Below are 19,007 nucleotides of genomic sequence, written 5' to 3'. Positions count from 1 at the left end.
GAACCACGTCACGAGGTGGACACCGGCACAGCACAGGGGAGCACACCAGCGCACTAAGAGACCACGAGTGAGACGTGGCTACCTTCAGAGAGGCCCGAGAGTACGGGGGCACCCTTCCGTCGTATTTCCCTGAGATGATCCCACAGGCCAGCGGTGACCACGTCATGGCCCCCACACCTGCATGACAAGAGAACGTCATCATCATAACAAGACATCCAGTCCAGGTAGGACTCTTTTCTTACAGGGGGGAAAAAAACAAATGTCTCACCTATTTTATGGAAAAGTTCGGGTAGCTGCACCTCCACTTTTTCTCTCTGAAACATGTGATACTCGGCCTGCTCGCAAATGGGAGGGATCTGATTGAATTGTCGTGCCACAGAATATGCTTCCTTCAGGGGGAAAAAAAAACCCGAAAGTAAACAAGATGAAGTCGAGTGTAAAAGCATTGAACTGGCAGACGTGTCACAATGCTGACACATTTCCACAAACATTCAGTATGCAGCGCTGTGAATCCCACCATTATCTCCATGGGGCTCCAGCGGGATGTCCCCCAGTACATGGCCATCCCTTGATTTATCACATGGGTCATTGCGCGAACCGTTTCTGCAAAGAAGAGACACACGCAAAAAAAAATATCAACGCCTTCTGCCAACCGTTTGTTGTTGAAGGTACAGTGTTTCATAATTTGATTCAATTCATTTAAATAAAACCTTTATTATTACTACCTATTACTAATACTACTTTATTATTACTATTTGGAAGAATACATGTTATTTTTTCTAACATTTGCATGAGTGTTTACAGCTAGCAATATGCCTAACACTGTTGCTGTGATGATAAATATTGAAATATACTGCACGTGGAAGTAAACATGTAATCATCAGATTTAGAAACTACGTTGTTTTTCGTGCCAATTTGTTTCCCAAATATATGTGTGTAAATATCGCTTTATGAAGTTCAGTACGTTTACTTGATTTAGTTTATTAAATTTAAAACATTTTTTAACAGTTCTTTTTTTAGTGCTACTAGTACTACTATTATTTTCATCATCATCATTGTTATATCATCATCATCATTGTTATATTGATGGCATCTTGTTATTTTGTATTTCTTTTGTATATTTTCCACTCCCACAGATTTTGTTTTCCTTTTGTAATTGACTAAGACAAAGTCATGTGATTTTATGAAGTTCCATTTCTTTTATTCAATTCAACTTCACCAGCGATTTCTGACTCAAATCTTTACCGAAGACTGGTGAAGCACTGAAGTACAGCCAGACGGATGACCCCTGACTGAACTCATTCCCGAAGAGAAACTCTTGACAGGAGCAGATGGAGAGCGAGCGACCAGCTGAGCCCCCAACCCCCTCCCACCACCAAACACATACACACACACACACACACACACACACACACACACACACACACACAAACAAGCATTTTTCACTCTGCCATTTCAAAAAGGTCTCTAGCCACGACAGCCTCATTCCCACTGCAGAAAAGAAGGCACCAAGATAACATGCCCGTAATAAAAATGTATATTTTGATTTTGTGCATGTTGGAGACTCACTACTTCAGTGTAGTCATAGAAACAGCAAGTGGTTTATAAGGCTCACTGAGAGAATTAGAAAAACATGTTTAAGAGTAAAGGTGTTACCTTCCATAGGTGTGTTGGGGTCCGGTCTGTTCGCAAATACTACGTCAACGTAGTCTAACTGCAGTCGCTCCAGAGAAGCTTTTAAACCTGCAAAAAAGAAGTAAAACAGAAATAATATAGCTTGACATACAAACAACTTGGTTTTGGCCAGAGGTTTCAAGGACTATAACGGTATTTGGTGCGTCTCTTGAGGCAAACCTGTTGTCTAACTCAATCTGATCGATCTCATGTTGTTTGGATCACCATACAATTTTGAACCATGGGAAAGTCAAGAAAAGGGAAAAAAAAAAAAAAAAAAAAAAAAAAAATCTTCATTAACCATTCTGTTTTGAAAAGTTAAATCAACAATCTCAACTGTTGAAATATAAGTTAACCGCCACATTTATGACCTCTCAAATGTGATCAAAATTAAAGCTTTTTGCAATATTTTTGTTTACAATATAAAATAAGTATGAAACATTTTTATAGTGAAATTTATCTTACTTTTATAATTTAAAGCATTACATTTTGACTACAATAATGCATTTTTAAGGCTGTGAATTAAGAATTATATGTCATTTAGGTCTCCGGGCACTCCGGTTTCCTCCCACATCCCAAAATAGGCATGGTAGGTTAATTGACGACTCTAAAAATTGCCCGTAGGTGTGAATGTGAGTGCGAATGGTTGTTTGTTTGTATGTGCCCTGCGATTGGCTGGCAACCAGTTCAGGGTGTATCCCGCCTCCTGCCCGATGATAGCTGGGATAGGCTCCAGCACGCCCGCGACCCTAGTAAGGAGAAGCGGCTCAGAAAATGGATGGATGGATGTCATTTGGGATAATGAAGACAATAATATTGGAAAATCCCATTCAAGACTTACAGGAAAAAAGAAAGCTGGAGAAACAGTTTACTGCCAACGACTCTAAGTCAGTCTGGCGAGGATAAAAATCGCTAACCAACTACAAGTGACCATCACCCAAGCGGAGAACAAAAGAGGACCAGCCGATGACTTGAACACCTTCTACTACAGATATGAAAAGGACACTTTCACACCCCAGACCCACTTAGCCGTACCATCGCACCTCTGACTTCTGCGTTGACCATGTATGAACAGGATGTGAGACGCAGCTTCAAACTACAAAAGATCAACAAAGCGACAGGCCCAGACCTTGTGTCCCCATCCTGCCTCAAAGTCAGCGCGGACCAGCTCGTTCCAGGCTTGACACAGATATTCAATAGATCTCTGGAACTGTGTGAAGTACCATCCTGTTTCAAACTCTCCACCATCATCCCAGTCCCCAAGAAACCTGCAATCTCGGGTCTGACTGACTAGAGACCTGCCGCCCTGACATCTGTGCTCATGAAGTCCTTTGAACGCATCGTGCTGGACCACCTCAAGAGCGTCACAGCTGCTGGACACCCTGCGGTTTGCCTACCCAGCAAACTGGTCAGAGGATGACGCAGTCAACATGGGACTGCACTTCATCCTAAAACACCTCGACGGCACGGGGACCCACGCAAGGATCCTGTTCGTGGACTTCAGCTCTGCGTTCAACACCATCATCCCCAAAATCCTCTCCTCCAAGCTTCTCCAGCTCAGCGTCTCGCCTGTCATCTGCCAGTGAATTTACAGCTTCCTGATGGGCAGGACACAGCAGGTGAGGCTGGGGGACACCACCTCATCCACACGCACCATCAGCACCGGGGCACCCCAAGGATGTGTCCTCTCTCCACTGCTCTTCTCTCTCTACACAAACGACTGCACCTCAGCGCACACGGCTGTCAAACTCCTGAAGATTGCAGACAACACCACAGTCATCGGCCTCATCAAAGATGGTGACGAGTCTAAGTATCAACAGGAAGTGGAGCGGCTGGAGCTTTGGTGCGGCCAACACAACCTGGAGCTGAACACGCTCAAGACTGTAGAGATGATCGTAGACTTCACGAAGCATCCTTCACCACAGCTCCCCCTCACGCTGTCCAATTTGCCTTGTGTCAATCGTCGAAACCTTCAAGTTCCTGTGAATCACAGTCTCTGAGAACCTCACAGTCTCTGAGAACCTCAAGTTGGAGACCAACATTAACTCCATCCTCAAAAAAAGGCCTAGCAGAGGATGTACATCCTATGACTTCTGAGGAAGCACGGCCTGCCACAGGAGCTGTTGAGGCAGTTCTACACAGCAGTCATTGAATCATCCTGTGTTCATCCATCACAGTCTGGTTTGGTGCTGTCACACAAAACGACAAACTGACTGCAATGGACAATCAGGACTGCAGGAAAAATCGTCAGCACCCTTGAGGACTTGCACGCTGCCAGAACTAAGACAAGAGCATGCAAAATCCTTTTGGACCCTCCACATCCTGGACACTCTTCCAGCTCCTTCCCTCAGGTAGGAGCTATCAAACAATGCAAACTAAAACTAGCAGACATTCCAACAGCTTCTTCCCTCTTGCCAATAAATTCCATAGTGCGTTTTTATGTCTCAAAAGTATTTTTTGGCAAAATGGCTGTCTATTGTCATACTAGAGCGGCTCCAACTACCGGAGACAAATTCCTTGTGTGCTGTTTTACATACTTGGCAAATAAAGAGGATTCTGATTAAAATATTCTTTCTACAACTGAGCAACTATGGAGAAGTGTATTCCAAATCTGAACCAATGTAGCAGCAGATTTAGTACAACTTCACGGAACAGGGGATCATCAGTTTATGACAGTACCCTTCATATGGCGGCGACGTAACCGGAATGTGTATCTAAATCAGACCACACTGCACGCTACATAAATCAAACAATAAATTTGGCGGTAACTGAGCGTGCCTTCTCATCACCATGTATGTATTCTTATGCTGCTACGCAAACTACAGTAGTTAATTGTGTGCCTTTTGTAACATGAAAACCTTTTATGTTTTGGACCGTAATAAACAGAGGACCCCCTGTATATTCTGTTAAGTCAGCACTCACCTTCTATAATATGTTTTCGAGATAAACCTCTTTCAGTCTCGGCTCTGCACAGGACACATGAAATATCATGAAACGCGATACATCAGTGAAAGACAACAATGTGGATGACACATTCTCCCACTATCAGGAGCATTGGTGACAAATTAAAGATACTTTCTCGACTTACTTTCCTCCCCAAAAGATCTTTGTTGTTATCACCAGACTGGAGCGTCTGCAAAGTGGAGAATGAAAGCGCGTGTGTTACAGCACGAAAAGGTTAGAGCCTGCTCCAAGCGAGTGGGTGATCGTTGCAGACGGACACAAAGTCTTCCTCCTTTCTATCTCATTCTTTTGAGTGTCACACACACCCACAGTGTCAGAACTCAGCCAGCACACATGAATGAGAGGTGGAGGCGTGTATAAATTGACAAAGCCGTATAGGTGCCAGGTCCGGGCGGACAGAGTAGAAGACAAGGTCTCTCTCCAAGTAGGTTTATTATTCAATGTGTTTAAGGGAGGCACGCGGCCGTGTGGGCATGTCACATTCATCTTTCATCATCCTACCTTATGGTTCCAGTTCACACAACACACAGCCTCCCCAATGTGTGAGCATAGATGACAAGATTATAGGTGCGCTGGTCAGATGGGAAAAAAAAAAATACCAGAATTAAAGCGCGTCTCTTACCTCCATCCTTTCTTTTTTATGATGTTCCCCAGCACCACCTCAGCCCTGCCAAGCACACAAAGACATGGCGTGATTTAACCCTTAAATTCCTTAAGAAAACAAACACAAACAATACAATAATAATAAGAATCATTTCCATAAAATAAAAGCAAGGAGTATTTGCTTATAATCATTAGGACCTGGGATGGGTCAATGATTCCCAGCATTGAGTTTCATTTACACCATTAGCCGACATCAATAGAAAAACATGTATTTCAGTAGCAAGGCACCTCTGCAAAAACAGTAAAACGTGTGAAATATTGCTGCATTCTTTGAATGGGAAAAAGTAGTGCGACCTGGTGGACAAAAGCCACTAGTCCAAACTGAAATCTTAATTAATTAATCTGAGTTGATGTTAGGAATCATAGGATCAAAAAATGGATTCTCAATTTATTTCGGTGGGAAATTTTCAGGCGGCACGGTGGACGACTGGTTAGAGCGTCAGCCTCACAGTTCTGAGGACCCGGGTTCAATCCCCGGCCCGGCCTGTGTGGAGTTTGCATGTTCTCTCCTCTCGCCTGCGTGGGTTTTAGGCATGACTGTGAGTGCGAATGGTTGTTTGACTGTATGTGCCCTGCGATTGGCTGGCAACCAGTTCAGGGTGTACCCCGCCTCCTGCCCGATGACAGCTGGGATAGGCTCCAGCACGCCCGCGACCCTAGTGAGGAGAAGCGGCTCGGAAAATGGATGGATGGATGGGAAATTTTCAATCATTAGGAACAAATGTGCCACTTCTTGTCACACATAATGACAAACCTTTTTCTTTGATAAATGAATATCCTGTGGCAAATTCACCTATATTCCTTCAACATATTGACAAAATGGCTTGAATACAAAAAACTGAGGCAGAAAATAATGACAGTCTCAATGTTGGCATAAGTGTGTGAAAAATGTGTAAGAGAGCTGCCAGGTTCTCGTCCCAGCTGTGCTGCAGCGCGTAGGCCATGTCACCCATGAGCCCCCACATGGGGACTTAAAGGTCCTGTATTTTGCCAATTAACATTTTCTATTATTTGGGATGTAATATTGTCTCTATGGTTCCTCAGTAAAGGTTAAATATGAATTAAAATCGTTCAAAGATTGTGTTGTATTTTTACATTTCTACTGTAGTCAGACAGTAATTGGATGTACAAGTATAATAACATATACAGTACATAAACTCAGTACTTGTTTCTTTGTCTATCGGCAGTAGCACAGTCTTTGTGTCTTTACTGTATATTGTCATAGTCCAGGCTGTGAGCAAAGACAATGCGATAGATGCTTCACTGTCAGTCAGATCCTGCAAGCTGAAGCACAAACTGTGTGTGTGAACATGTGTGCGCGTGTGTGCATATGCTGGAACCCACGCAATGCAATCCTGTGCTCCTTCCCTAAAATGAGTTATTGTGGGGCCAGAACACAAGCTATACAGTCTTTTTCTTCCCTGCAAAAATTAGGTCTTTATTCACATTATATCTTATGACTTACCACAGAAAAACATTTATTATTTATAAATTTATATAATCTTACTGCTTTGACACTTCTCTGGAATTGCGCTTCTTATTTATTGCTTGCTCCTCACACAATATCATACAATTATGGCACATCTGAAGCTAATTATAAAAAAAAAAGCGCCACGTGTTTGCTGATAACAGCAGCCCCGGTGAGCTGAGCAGAGTGTTTATTATTCATGTGATTATGCATATTAATTTACATTTCAGAGAAACAAAACTCTCGCTATTTTTGGTGAACGTTTTGTGTCACGGTAAAAAATGTGCAAAAACATCCAAACCAGCCCTTACAATTACAACGCGACAAACTAATGTCGCAACTCAAAGCACCCCGCCCCCAATGCTGAGTGTGTGATGTGTGGAACATAATCTCCTCCATGCTGCTTTTGCGAGTGGAAGCTGTCAGGATTAACACCTGTGCAACACCACATACTCAGCTGTGGCGAACCTTTGGCTGTGCCTCGCGAACCGCGTGTTGTGTGTTTTGTTGGTGTAAAAACGAGGGCATGTTTTATGGAGGTTAACAATGACATGGCAGATGAAAACAGATTGAAATACACCATGTCAATGGTAGTTTCTTTACTCAAACTAGATGATTCTGGAGGGAATCTTAAAAAAAATAATAATAAAAATAAAATTTTAATCCTTCAGATTACATCAAAGCAGCCATGTTATGACCAGATTAATCCACATACAAGGGAAAAAACGTATTACGATATTATTAAGTCTATGTCATCAGTGGCTCTTCAGTAAATATTACAGCCTTAATAATAGCACTGCAACAACCAAGATGCTAAAATTGAGGTCATTTCCAAGTCTTTGCTCATTTCTGAACTGTGTTGTGTCCCAGGAAAAACAATTGACAATGACAGTGGGAATTTATTTCTATACTTGCAGTGCAGGACAAACAAATCCACTTGCATTCATGTCAATTGACTTGCTTTTTGCATTTTTTTGTTCAAAGTCTCTGCAACGTGTGAAAGCCCAATATCACCTTTGTATTGACACAGGGAGTACTTTTTCAGGAGGTGTTAAATTTTTTATTTTTTTTTAAAAACAACAGCAGTGCATACCACGAGATGGTGACAATGTCCTACTAGGTTGAGTCACAGAGATCAAGGTCACTCGTGCTGTAATCTTGCCGATTTAATCAGTCATGTGGCGGCTTCTTTTGAAAGGATGCAAAGGCAACACTCACTTCCCAGCAGCATAGACCTCGGCTGTGTCAAACAGATTGATGCCATTTTCATACGCCACAGTCATCAGCTGCTCTGCCATCTGTTGAGAAAGCAAAAGGGGGCAAGGAAAAAGAGAGGAAGCAAAGAGATGAAAGTTCACTGATGGTGGGATGTTTAACAAGCACATTTCCTTTGACGCAAAAATGAAGGCTGCAACTAAATATGATGTCTTCATAGCTAATCAACTCACCTCATCTGTTATCTGCCCGCCAAATGTCACCCATGTTCCTGCTCACGTACAGAGAATGAAGGAGAAAGGAAGCAGAGTATTATGCAGGGTACGCACACCAATACTCGGGCTGAATTTGAGCATTTCCCCTCATGATCAAAGTGGGCAAAGGCCTGATTGTCAGATCATCCTGAGGGATTATTACGTGGTGTGGGGTCTTTTAAAGTCATTCACTAAAATAAAAATACCAAGCAGAAGAGTTTGCAACTGCGATGTAGTTACCAGATAAGATCGCAGTTACCCGAGCTTCTTCTTCTACTACTTTTTATTCTCCTTTGTATTTTCGCAGTCTAGATGCCTTCTGGGACCTTGCGGACTCTCTCAGGTCAGTCTTTTGGGTACTACGACAGACTCACGTTTCTTGGTGGAGATATCCTGTGGTATGCTGTGTTGGTTATCTTGAGCACACCACACACTAGAAGAGCGATAACCTTACACATTTTTTTCCTTGTCGTGTGGGGATCTCTCACATTTAAAAAAAATTGGTTAAGATCAGTGTGCATGTACTGCGCTTCAGAAACGGAGGGGTTTGATTTTGTGGTTATGACCAAATTAATTTTGTGGTAAGTGATTGGAAATTGTGGGAATTGATAAAGCTGGGTTATGTAGCGACTGAAGCAATGAAAGCGTAATACTATCAAGCCACGATTCAGGCCCGACTAGTTTGCTGCCTCAACAGACTGATGTACAGTAAAAACCAGGAGTCGACAACTTTTGTGGCTATTATGAGGCACTATACAACCATGTTTTTTTTTTTTTTTTTTTTTTAAATCCAGTGCGCTGGAGGCAGTCCCAACTTACTTTGGGTGAGAGACGGGCTACACCCTAGACTGGTCGCCAGGGCACATATGTATAGACAAACAACCTTTCACACTTACATTCACACCTATGTAAAATTTTGTCTTGGACGAACCTAAGGCCTTGTACAAACAACGATTTTTTTAAAATTATTATTATTATTTTTTTAAAATTTCAAGAGGTTGCTTATCTGTTACAGAACCCACACATCAAGATAAACAAATCTGGCATTTAACAATTTTGATCATACTGTGTGTGGTGTGCTCTGAGAATATCAACACAGCACACCTCCTACATAAAGATTCGTTTCTACCACCAATTGGACCCACCTCAGACCACAGGATGATCTTATAGAATAGTCTTAAAAGACATAAGGTGCATATTTTTCAAATGTGGGAGGGAGTTGTAGAACCCAAGAAGTATGGGAAGAACATGCAAGCACTACACAGAAAGGTCGAAACTTGATCCCAGAACCTAATAACTGAAGCAGACATGCTGGCAATTGTTGAAATCTATAATTTCTCTGTGGGATAACATTGCATGAACTCACACTTTCATACTGGACCAATGGGATGTAACAATGAAATTTCATGAATATGTACAAAGAGTACACACGTGATCTGGACATTTGGGTCATTAAACGATTACTTTCGATATAAGAATATTTGTTCAAAAAGACCCCAATGTACAAAAGTGACACGTTACACTATAGAAATACACAGCAGAACGACCTATAGACATGAAAACACTATTACTTTAGCCAATTTAAATCCCCTTCAGACGTTTTCAAACTTGGCACTGGAGTCTACAAAATAATAACCGTCTTTTGTCTCCACTTGAGAGGAAAGGACTCTGAGTTCCCACAATGACTCGGTTACACAATGCATCCAGGTCACCACAACCCCTCTTTTCTCAGTGTGGCTCTTACCTAATCCAAGGCAGGACACGCGCAGTCCCGACTTCCCAAGGTTTCTGTCAAGACACAACACAGTGCGTTGATGTTAATGCTTCACCAAGTTGACATTGATAGATTATTTTTGCACTCCTGTTTGTCTTAGTTCAAACCCTTGATTATGATCTACATGAACGGCAGTTTAACCACTGTGAGAAGAGTGCCTTAAAATACAGTCACGACAGTCAAGGCATGGATTTAAAGGCAGAATTGACAGGAAGGCATGAACAGAGTGCAGAATACTAAGGGACACATTTGAGGAAAGGGTCTCCCCTAAAGCTTCCAATGGTATTTCTCGAGATACACCAGGAAGGCTCGGCCAAACAGTAATGTGGGAGCTTGACGAGCTCCCTAAAGCTAACGCCTATATCTCTGTCCATGCAGACTACTCCCCTGACAACTACAGCTTTGTGTCTCCTAACATGCGTATGGTTTACTACTGTACGTTTGCTATTCAGTGTAATAACAACGTATCGCCATCAAAGCGTGATTTGAAGTGTCATTTAGTGCAATAAAAGACTTGAGACATGATCAAACAATAAAGTGTGCTTCTGGTCAGCATTTTCATAAAAGATAAGCAGGCAAACGATGAAAAAAAAACAACTTTGATGATGTAACGTGTGCGGGAGTCAAAATTATTGTGGGGGAGGAAATCTACTACTGTATATCTTTTGTAATACCGCATGTATGGAAATACAGTGGATGTGGAAAAGTAGTAGAGAGGTAGACAGACAAAAGCGCTAATGTATGCGAGTTCTGTGAAGACATGATAAGATGCAGAAGGAAATGCTTGCTCTTCTGTCAGTTTGTGCTGTTCAGTGAGTCTGTGGCTCCGTAGGCCTTGCAGTTAGCACTCAGAAGCTAGTAAATGCTTGAGTAAGTCAATGATAAATACTTAACAATAAAGAAATTTTAAGTACTAGCAATCATATGCTGATTTGCCGTGGATATTATTTTTTCTATTTTTGACTTTGTAGGAAAATAATTTTCGTGAAAATATCAGTAACTGTCGCTAGCTAATCCAGGCAACTAGCTGCGCTTGCGCCTCCGCTTGGTCCTCTGTCGGCTTGTGCTGCTAAGAGAGTCCGATGCTCCATAGGCCTCACTGGTTGTTAGCGCCTAAGCTAATAAACACTCCCGATTTGTTTTAGCGTCTAACCCAAAGTCACTGGATGATCGTACTTTAATTCGAGCAAGGGCTGGTGATTGTATGCTGATTGGCTGTGGATGCTATTTTTTCTATTTTTTACAGTGTAGGCAAAGAATTTCAGTTATATCCCTAACTCTCGCTAGCTAAGTCAGTCATCTTGGTCTAGTCCAGAGATAGTCTATACACTGATTGCATGACAGTCCAATGCAAATATAATCCAAGCAACAAGATTCCTTAAACTTCAATGGGAAAAGTCATAAATGATGATAAATTTTATTTCTGAAGAACAACTTTATTTAACAATAAAGCAAAACCAGCAGTGAACTCACAGGCTAGATTTTATCTTTGGGTGTTCAAACGTAATGGCATTATACTTTGAACAACTGACAAAGTAATTGTGTAATGTTGCTATGCAAACTACAAATACATTAATTCAAGAACACCCATCCTTTAGAAAGGATGAACTTGTGCATCAATCTTATCGCGACTTAAATCCTGCCACAGCTTTGTTGATAGAACTAATTGAAAGATCAAATTGTGGGCGCCCAATGAAGTACACTTCTTGCATAACAGTAAAGACTAACAGCTTCACCGCGCCTATGAATAACAACAAAAACGTAAGCAATTTTAAGAGGGTCTATGCGCCGTACTTGGTATACAAATTTGCTGAGTGGCTTTCCACTGAGTTTTTCCACAAAAAAAGTATCAAAATCCTACTTGGTTATCTTGTCCAACAATGTCACATTTAGTAGCTGACAGGAGTTAATCCAGAGAAGAGAGATAAATGCATCCAGAGGGACCGCGTACCTTTGTGTTGCGTGCGGTGACAAGGTTAACGCGAAGCCTCTGGCAAAGCGTAGCTAATCTTTAATTAGCTTCCTTTTATTTGAATGCAGAAAACACCCCCTGAGGATGCTGCTACTCACCATCACAATCAGAGGGAACATAAAGCAGATTATAGGGGCCATAATTGTTTTTGTAGCATATTTGAGATGATGGACTGAGATGTTTGTTTATTGTTAGCGCTAACTATCTGCTCCATTAAACTTCAGTGTATTCTATATCAAATATACAGCGAAAGCTGTACTGTTTGTCTTCTGGATTACTTCAAAATAAACAGTATTTTGCAGTCACTATAAAATAAATTTCACGTTTTATTTGGAAATCCTGTGTGATTAAAGAGATAGTTGTTAAATGTGGCACAAAGGCAGAAAATGAAAACGTAACTGAATCGGCCTGAGATTGCACGCAGAAAATAAACTGTACTTTTCTTTGGGGTTATTTGTGACAATGTATTAACTAATACAATAAATAAAAGTCTGGAACAGTACACCTGCTGAAATGATGACCAAAGCTACCATTGAAAATGTCGTGCAGTATGTGTTTCATGGCTTATGATACAACTTCAATTAACAGTGAATGTTTAATAGATGCTAAATCGAATCTGTTGTTAACCAAAACGTCTACCAAGTCTCATATCGATATGGATCTTACTGCATGTTGCGAACGAGTTCCCTGGGCAGTATTAAAGATTAACTTGTGGAGATAAAATTATAAATGATTACTTAAAAAAACGCACATACTGATATCTTCAGATCAGAATCCAAATGTGAATTAAAAAACAAACAAACAAAAGAAACAGTACGGATCGCATATGCACCAATGTGAGCACACACGCAGATGGGATACCTGCAATGTGAGCTTGAAAACGTCGATATACACCGACTTGTGATGTATATTTACATGCATCTGCCCAAACAACACAAATAAATGCATTAAAAACGCAAAGCATAGACAATTAAATAGGGTCTAAACATGCTACATTAGAGGCGTGTTGATTATTAAATAAATTGCTGATTATTATAATAAATTGCTGATTGCGGCCAATGGAGTAATATAGGAGACCCTTATTTAATTAAAAGTAATCTGTGCTATGTGAATATTATGTACTGTATGCATTGTTGTTACGTCTGTGTTGATGCTTTTGGAGTTATTTACATGCAATTTCTGCCAGTGTAAACACAGCCAAATGAGATAAGTACTGCTTGAAATGTACATGGAAATCAACATCAATTGGCATTAAACTAGAAATTGGGCACTTGGACTTGCAGTGTATATCCAGCCAAAATGATCTTGCTAGTTACAATTTTAAGCCGTTTTCACACCTTGAAAAAACAACATTAAAACTCAAGCATTTTTGAGCACCCCATATAAGAATATAATGCTTTTCAAACAAAGCCAAGGTTGTCCCCCTTTGTCAGCAAATCGTTGCGTTCGATACTTGTGCTCAGTTGACCTTGAACAGACCCTCCGGCAGGGCCGCCTGTGAGCAGACGGGGCTCAGGTTCCTGCTGAGCCTCAGCAGAAGTGAATCACAATCGTAAAGTCATTGCTGCCGCGGCCACCTCCATAATGAAGGAGACCAGCCCGGTAAAAAGGAGAGCTGTACCGTAAGCATACCTACTTGCTGACGAATAAAAATAGTAGAAAACTAGAAAACAAGGGTCTCTTGTAATTACTGTCGCCACACTTAGGTGAGCAGAGAACAATCTGCATCATTTTTGCAGTGGTGGAGGTTAACAGCTGATCAATTGGTAAGTAATGTAAGGTACAGTAAGTGTCCAACCAAAGATAGTCATTTGCATTACAATATCCCATAGGAACCAAGCCCAGCTGCCATGTATATATATATATATATATATATATATATATATATATATATATAAAAAACACCAGCAATTGATCCCACCCAAAATGTTCATAATTGCCTATATTAATAGTTTAAACTGTAAATATACTACAAACTATGCTCCCCAAACAGTTTAAAATAATTTCTAACTCATCTTACAACATTCGCCTTAAAAATAAATAGTAATAAATAATAATAATAAAAAGATTATTGATTAAAAAAGATTTGTGTACAAGCGGTAAAGACTCTCCCTAATATCAACTAACAACCCAGGCTAAACTTAGCTCCTCCCCGACTTACAAAGTTAGCCTCTCAGTTGAGATGCATCACTATAAACACTGCAATACTTTCCTATTTAGACGGGGCTTCGGTGGCATCTTAGGCCATTTCAGAAAGACCACAGACCAAAAAAATAAATAAACCAAGAACAAATATATATATATATATATATATATATATGTTCTTGTTTTATTTATTATTATTATTATTTTTAAAATATTATATATTTGTTTTTCTGCAAATAGCGTGGGATAGGTTCCACAGGAGAAAAAAACGGCAACAGGTGAATTTGTGAATAGTGGACTGCGAATATGCGGCAATTACTGTTTAGGTATTTTTTAAAAAGAAGAGTACCTCTGTATCACTAAATAAAAAGTGTAATAAAATGGCTAATAGGAAAGTAATAATTGTTTTTTTGGTTTTTTTTTACCAGCTGCGAAGCGGTGACATACATGACTTCTGGTGCATTTTCAAAAAAATTAAATCATCTACATGGAAATCATATTAAAGTGGTTTGGAATCTTAGTTTGGAGTATACTTAGGGATTAAACTATAGGCAAATAAAAAACTTCAGGTGGGTCGTCCATGACTTGCATATTTTATGCTATTCTCAACGGGGCTTGGTCCCTAAACCCCCGCAAAGAGCGAGGGTTCACTGCACCTGTTTATTTTTGTCATTTCTATGTAAGTCTAGTCAAAAATTACAAGCGTCTGAAGTCATTAGTGATGACAGGACAGCCTGATGAATGAGCAAAACAAAGCCATAAAGAGGTACGTGTTGAGAGATTCTCGCCGAGCACAACTATTAATACAGCCTCAGACATGACTTCAACAAAAAGCAGAATGCCAGCAGTTCTCGTGCTGGTTGCGGGCGCTTCCTCCTCCATTCATGTTTATATAACAGCCACTTAAATAGACTGATGGAATGGAGCAACAGTTGGTACAAAGACAAGGGAACACATAGAGTTAACTTTAGAAGTAATGCTGTGAGAAACCATTAATGGAAGTGTGTGTGTGGGGGGTCAGGGAAAAGGATCTGACCTGAATGTCTTGATTTCGATTCCGTATAGTACCACACGCTTCTACATAATGACAACTACAGTATGTTAGCTGTTAGCAGTCAATGCAAGAGCTAGCTACATTCTAGTTACTAGCATATTCAAATTTTTGTCAAAGTATCGCTCAAAACTTGGTATAACTACATTCTAGCCAGTAGCTCTATCCTTTCTCTCACGCCCTGTCAATATTTCTGCTAACTAGATTCTAGTCCAGCCTTTGTCTAGACCCTGGTTAATACTAGTGTCAACGACACTGTGGCTCATAGCCTAATTTAGTTTAGCCTTTGTCTAGACCCCTGTCAATATTAGCTAAATTTATTGTAGCTACAGGCTAAGTGGAGTTTAGAATTTTGTCCAGGCTCTGGTTATAACAATTTGTTGACAACCATCCGCTACAAAGCCAGAAACGCAGGCAGCAGCATTGCGGGCCTTCTTATCAATGGCACTCATGTGCTAGCGCTAACTCCACTCTCACTACGAGCCATGTAGAGGGTAGCAATTGTCTAGGCAGCTTTCATTATTCATGCAACTATATTACACCTAGTAGCTCTATACTTTGTCTAGGCTCCTATTAACAACATTCTATCTCCTCGCCAAGCTGACCCATGGCTGTTACCTGGGTTCCCCCCGTATCGTTCCCTTGTCGGGTGCCCCTATCCGCCCTCCTTTCCAACAAACAAGGGACACCCTCCCACCCTCGGGATGGGCGGGGAGTGGCTGCATCGTGAGCCCTGCAGGTTGGGGGCATCTGGCTCTCCTGGGGGTGGAGGTAGGGCGTGTGGGACGGTGGCATTGGGTCCCTGCAGCCTCCTCCTGGTGGCCAATTGTCGGGGCGCCTCGGTGGGGCCGTCGGGCCGCCCTGGGTCCCTCGGTGTGGGATGTGTCCCGTCCGCCGGGCTGCTCTCGGGTGGACCCCTGGGTCCAATACCGCCCTTCGATTGATTGGGTGGGGTCCTCAGCCTCCATGGGGCTGGCATGGCAATTACATGACACTTCTGTCAGTCTTTGTGCATGCGAAACGGTGTCAATTCACTTGCATGTGTCCACAGGCACACACACCTGGGACTCATCGCTGAGTTTGGGGCCACTCACTGATTGGGACAAATAACTCATGAATATGTGAAATGCTTGTGTATCCCCTCACTCACACTCTCGTCCTATAGACTTTTATAATTCCCATAGTCCATCCCACCACACTTCAGTTGTACAGCCGGGTTCACGACCCTTGTCCTGCATGCTTCTTCTCCTGTCCTTGTCCTGTTCTATCTTTTCCTGTACTTCCCTCATAGGGTGTAGCACTACAGCCCCATACAACACTCATATCTAATGTTTCATTGTTGTAGATATGTATTGATTTACTTTTCTCATCCTGTTTACAACTAGTGCTTTGTCTTTTGTCTTCGTTTCTCTCTCCCCTCTAGAAACGTTCTGTTCGATTGATCGATTCTGATTCTCAATAAACATAAATTATAATACTAAGATACCACAGTGGCAGCTTAAAAACTCCACTGTGACACAGTAAAACTGTTCCGGCATAAAAGGGATACAGATCCTCCATTCTGCTTGACCTATCAGCCGAACAGGACAAAAAAAAAAAAAAAAAAAAAGAAGAAAGTTTTAATGTAACAAGAAAAAAGGCATATGCACTACTGGTATATCTTACCTGTATTTCCATGAATATAAAGTATATTAGTATTTAAACTGATACATCCATAGTTTCAATTTATTGCATATTTGTGTTACTTTTGTAGTTCTGACACTGTGTAATATGACTGTGTGTGATTGCTATATGAGCTATGTAGCCTGTGTAAATGTCAGGTATGATTTCATTTTCTAACTTCATACACTACAAAGCAAAAAACAGACGCAGCAGCCCTGAAACCCTTCTTATCAATGGCACTTCTGTACTTGAACATGTACAATGTGTTCGTTTTAAGGTTGTCTCAGGTGCCTTTTACTTGACAACAAATTGAACATCATCTAATATATTCCATGGAGAGGATTATTTCTGGCATGGGACTGGAAAGATTCCAATATGCTGCTGGTGTTAGTTTATTATACATACTAGAACTATTATGTCAAGGTCCTAGCATGTAACTGTATATAATGGAAGACAGTGCAGTGTCAATGGCTCCAAACCACAGGACAAACTGTTGGGAATACAAAAAGCAACACTAAGCGGATAAACTGCTTGCCCCTTCTTGGCTTTGAACAGTAGCGTTAATAAATGGAGGCTATTTGTAGTGCATTCAAGACAACATTGAACACACACACACACAAATTAAACATTGAGGCAAAGAATGACCAGCTGTCTCGGTTTTCCATTTCACTATAACACTCCAATCACATGGAGGCATCCTCATATCATTACTCATCTGCAGAAGTGGGGAAATGTTCTAATGAACACATTTTTAGAAATAATATTAAACAATACATGCTAAGTGATTTTTCTTGATAACTCTAGGACCCCTTTACAAACCACATCTGCCATTTCGAAGTGATTATATCGCAGATATACAGCAGTTAAATAAATAAATATGATTCAGAATGCACCTTCCGGTCTTTGGCTCTATCCGGCACTGTGCCGTAACACTAGCCAAACAGCCTGTTAATTCGACGGTGTGTGCCATTGTTCCATGCTGTTGTTCCTGTCCTCGTATATTTGCTGTCGTATGATTTAGCGAGGCGGGAACGCTGTACGACTGGTTACCACATCTGCCTCACAGTTCTAAAGACCGGGCTTCAAATCCCGGCCCCGCCTGTGTGGAGTTTGCATGTTCTCCCTGTGCTTGCGTGGGTTTTCTCTGGTTATTCCGGTTTCCTCCCACATCCCAAAAACATGCGTGGTAGGTTGATTGAAGACTCTAAATAGCCCTTAGGTGTGAATGGTTGTTTGTTTATATGTGCCCTGCGATTGGCTGGCGACCGCTTCAGGGTGTTCCCTGCCCCCCCCCCCCCCCCCCCCTCCCCTCCCCTCCCCTCCAAAGATAACCAGCTGCGGTGCCAACTATTTTTCCTATTGCCATCGGGACCTCAACCCCCAGCAAGAGAACTAAATCTCGCAGGTGCCACAGTGCAGCAGTGAAGCGGTGCAGACAAGAGGTGAGGATTTTCTTGTATATAGCTATGACACTATAATGGTTATTATGCACTGGGCAGTAGGGAAAAAAAGACCCACGCAGTACTTTTCAGTACTGTCGTCTTTACATTTGGCTAAATGACAAGCCAACAGACACGGCCAAGACTTTCTGTGAGGCATGTTACTGTATTAAGCTACTTGAGCAAGGGGCACACAATATATAGGAATACTGCATACTATGTAAAAGCTTGTGCCATGTCACTGAAATATATGAATATATAATATGTATAGTCGTGCTAAAAAATATTGGCACCCCTTGGGTGCCATTATTTCTAGCCATGATTGTATAAAAAGAAATGCTTTTGACATGCCGTCACATCGACCCACTGGCCACTCTCTTTCTGTTGTATAGTTGCTGCTTGGCTACTCGGCGTCGTCACTGTCAGGTTCCGACCTCCTGGTCAAACGTTCGGTTTGACGATGCCAAGTTCAGTTGGGTGATCCTGTACGTCGAAATCCTCCTTCTCCATATATTCCAACACGTTGCTTGCCATTGTGTATAGGGTGTAGGGCACTGTGTTTGGCAATTAGAACGTCACTTCTGATAGCCCTTGAGGTGGATAGAGTAACCACACCCCGGTGTCTGGCGCTTTGGGTAAAGTTCGCGCTCAATACGCGTAGTAAAAAACACATTTTTAGCAAAACTATAGTTGACAACTTGCTGGAAGTCACGTGCATGTATTACA

At 41.5% G+C, this 19,007-nt stretch overlaps 1 protein-coding gene across 9 annotated transcripts in view; it reads right to left on the bottom strand.

Annotated features, from left to right (window-relative positions):
- The window catches only part of kcnab2a (potassium voltage-gated channel subfamily A regulatory beta subunit 2a), a 92,458-nt gene that overhangs the window by 9,612 nt on the left and 63,839 nt on the right, over positions 1 to 19,007 (bottom strand). For all 9 annotated transcript variants that reach the window (XM_061687572.1, XM_061687568.1, XM_061687566.1 and 6 more), the window contains 10 exons: positions 9,983 to 10,026; positions 8,218 to 8,255; positions 7,988 to 8,067; positions 5,261 to 5,305; positions 4,763 to 4,807; positions 4,597 to 4,640; positions 1,657 to 1,743; positions 518 to 603; positions 269 to 389; positions 83 to 177 (listed from right to left, as the gene is read on the bottom strand). In XM_061687572.1, coding sequence (XP_061543556.1) covers positions 83 to 177; positions 269 to 389; positions 518 to 603; positions 1,657 to 1,743; positions 4,597 to 4,640; positions 4,763 to 4,807; positions 5,261 to 5,305; positions 7,988 to 8,067; positions 8,218 to 8,255; positions 9,983 to 10,026 — 685 coding nt within the window. The remainder of the gene's footprint in view (positions 1 to 82; positions 178 to 268; positions 390 to 517; positions 604 to 1,656; positions 1,744 to 4,596; positions 4,641 to 4,762; positions 4,808 to 5,260; positions 5,306 to 7,987; positions 8,068 to 8,217; positions 8,256 to 9,982; positions 10,027 to 19,007) is intronic.

This window comes from Phycodurus eques, chromosome 10 (assembly GCF_024500275.1).
Source record: "Phycodurus eques isolate BA_2022a chromosome 10, UOR_Pequ_1.1, whole genome shotgun sequence".
NCBI lineage: Eukaryota > Metazoa > Chordata > Actinopteri > Syngnathiformes > Syngnathidae > Phycodurus > Phycodurus eques.
Note: the sequence above shows the minus strand (reverse complement) of the source record. Positions and strands in the feature narration are given on the sequence as shown.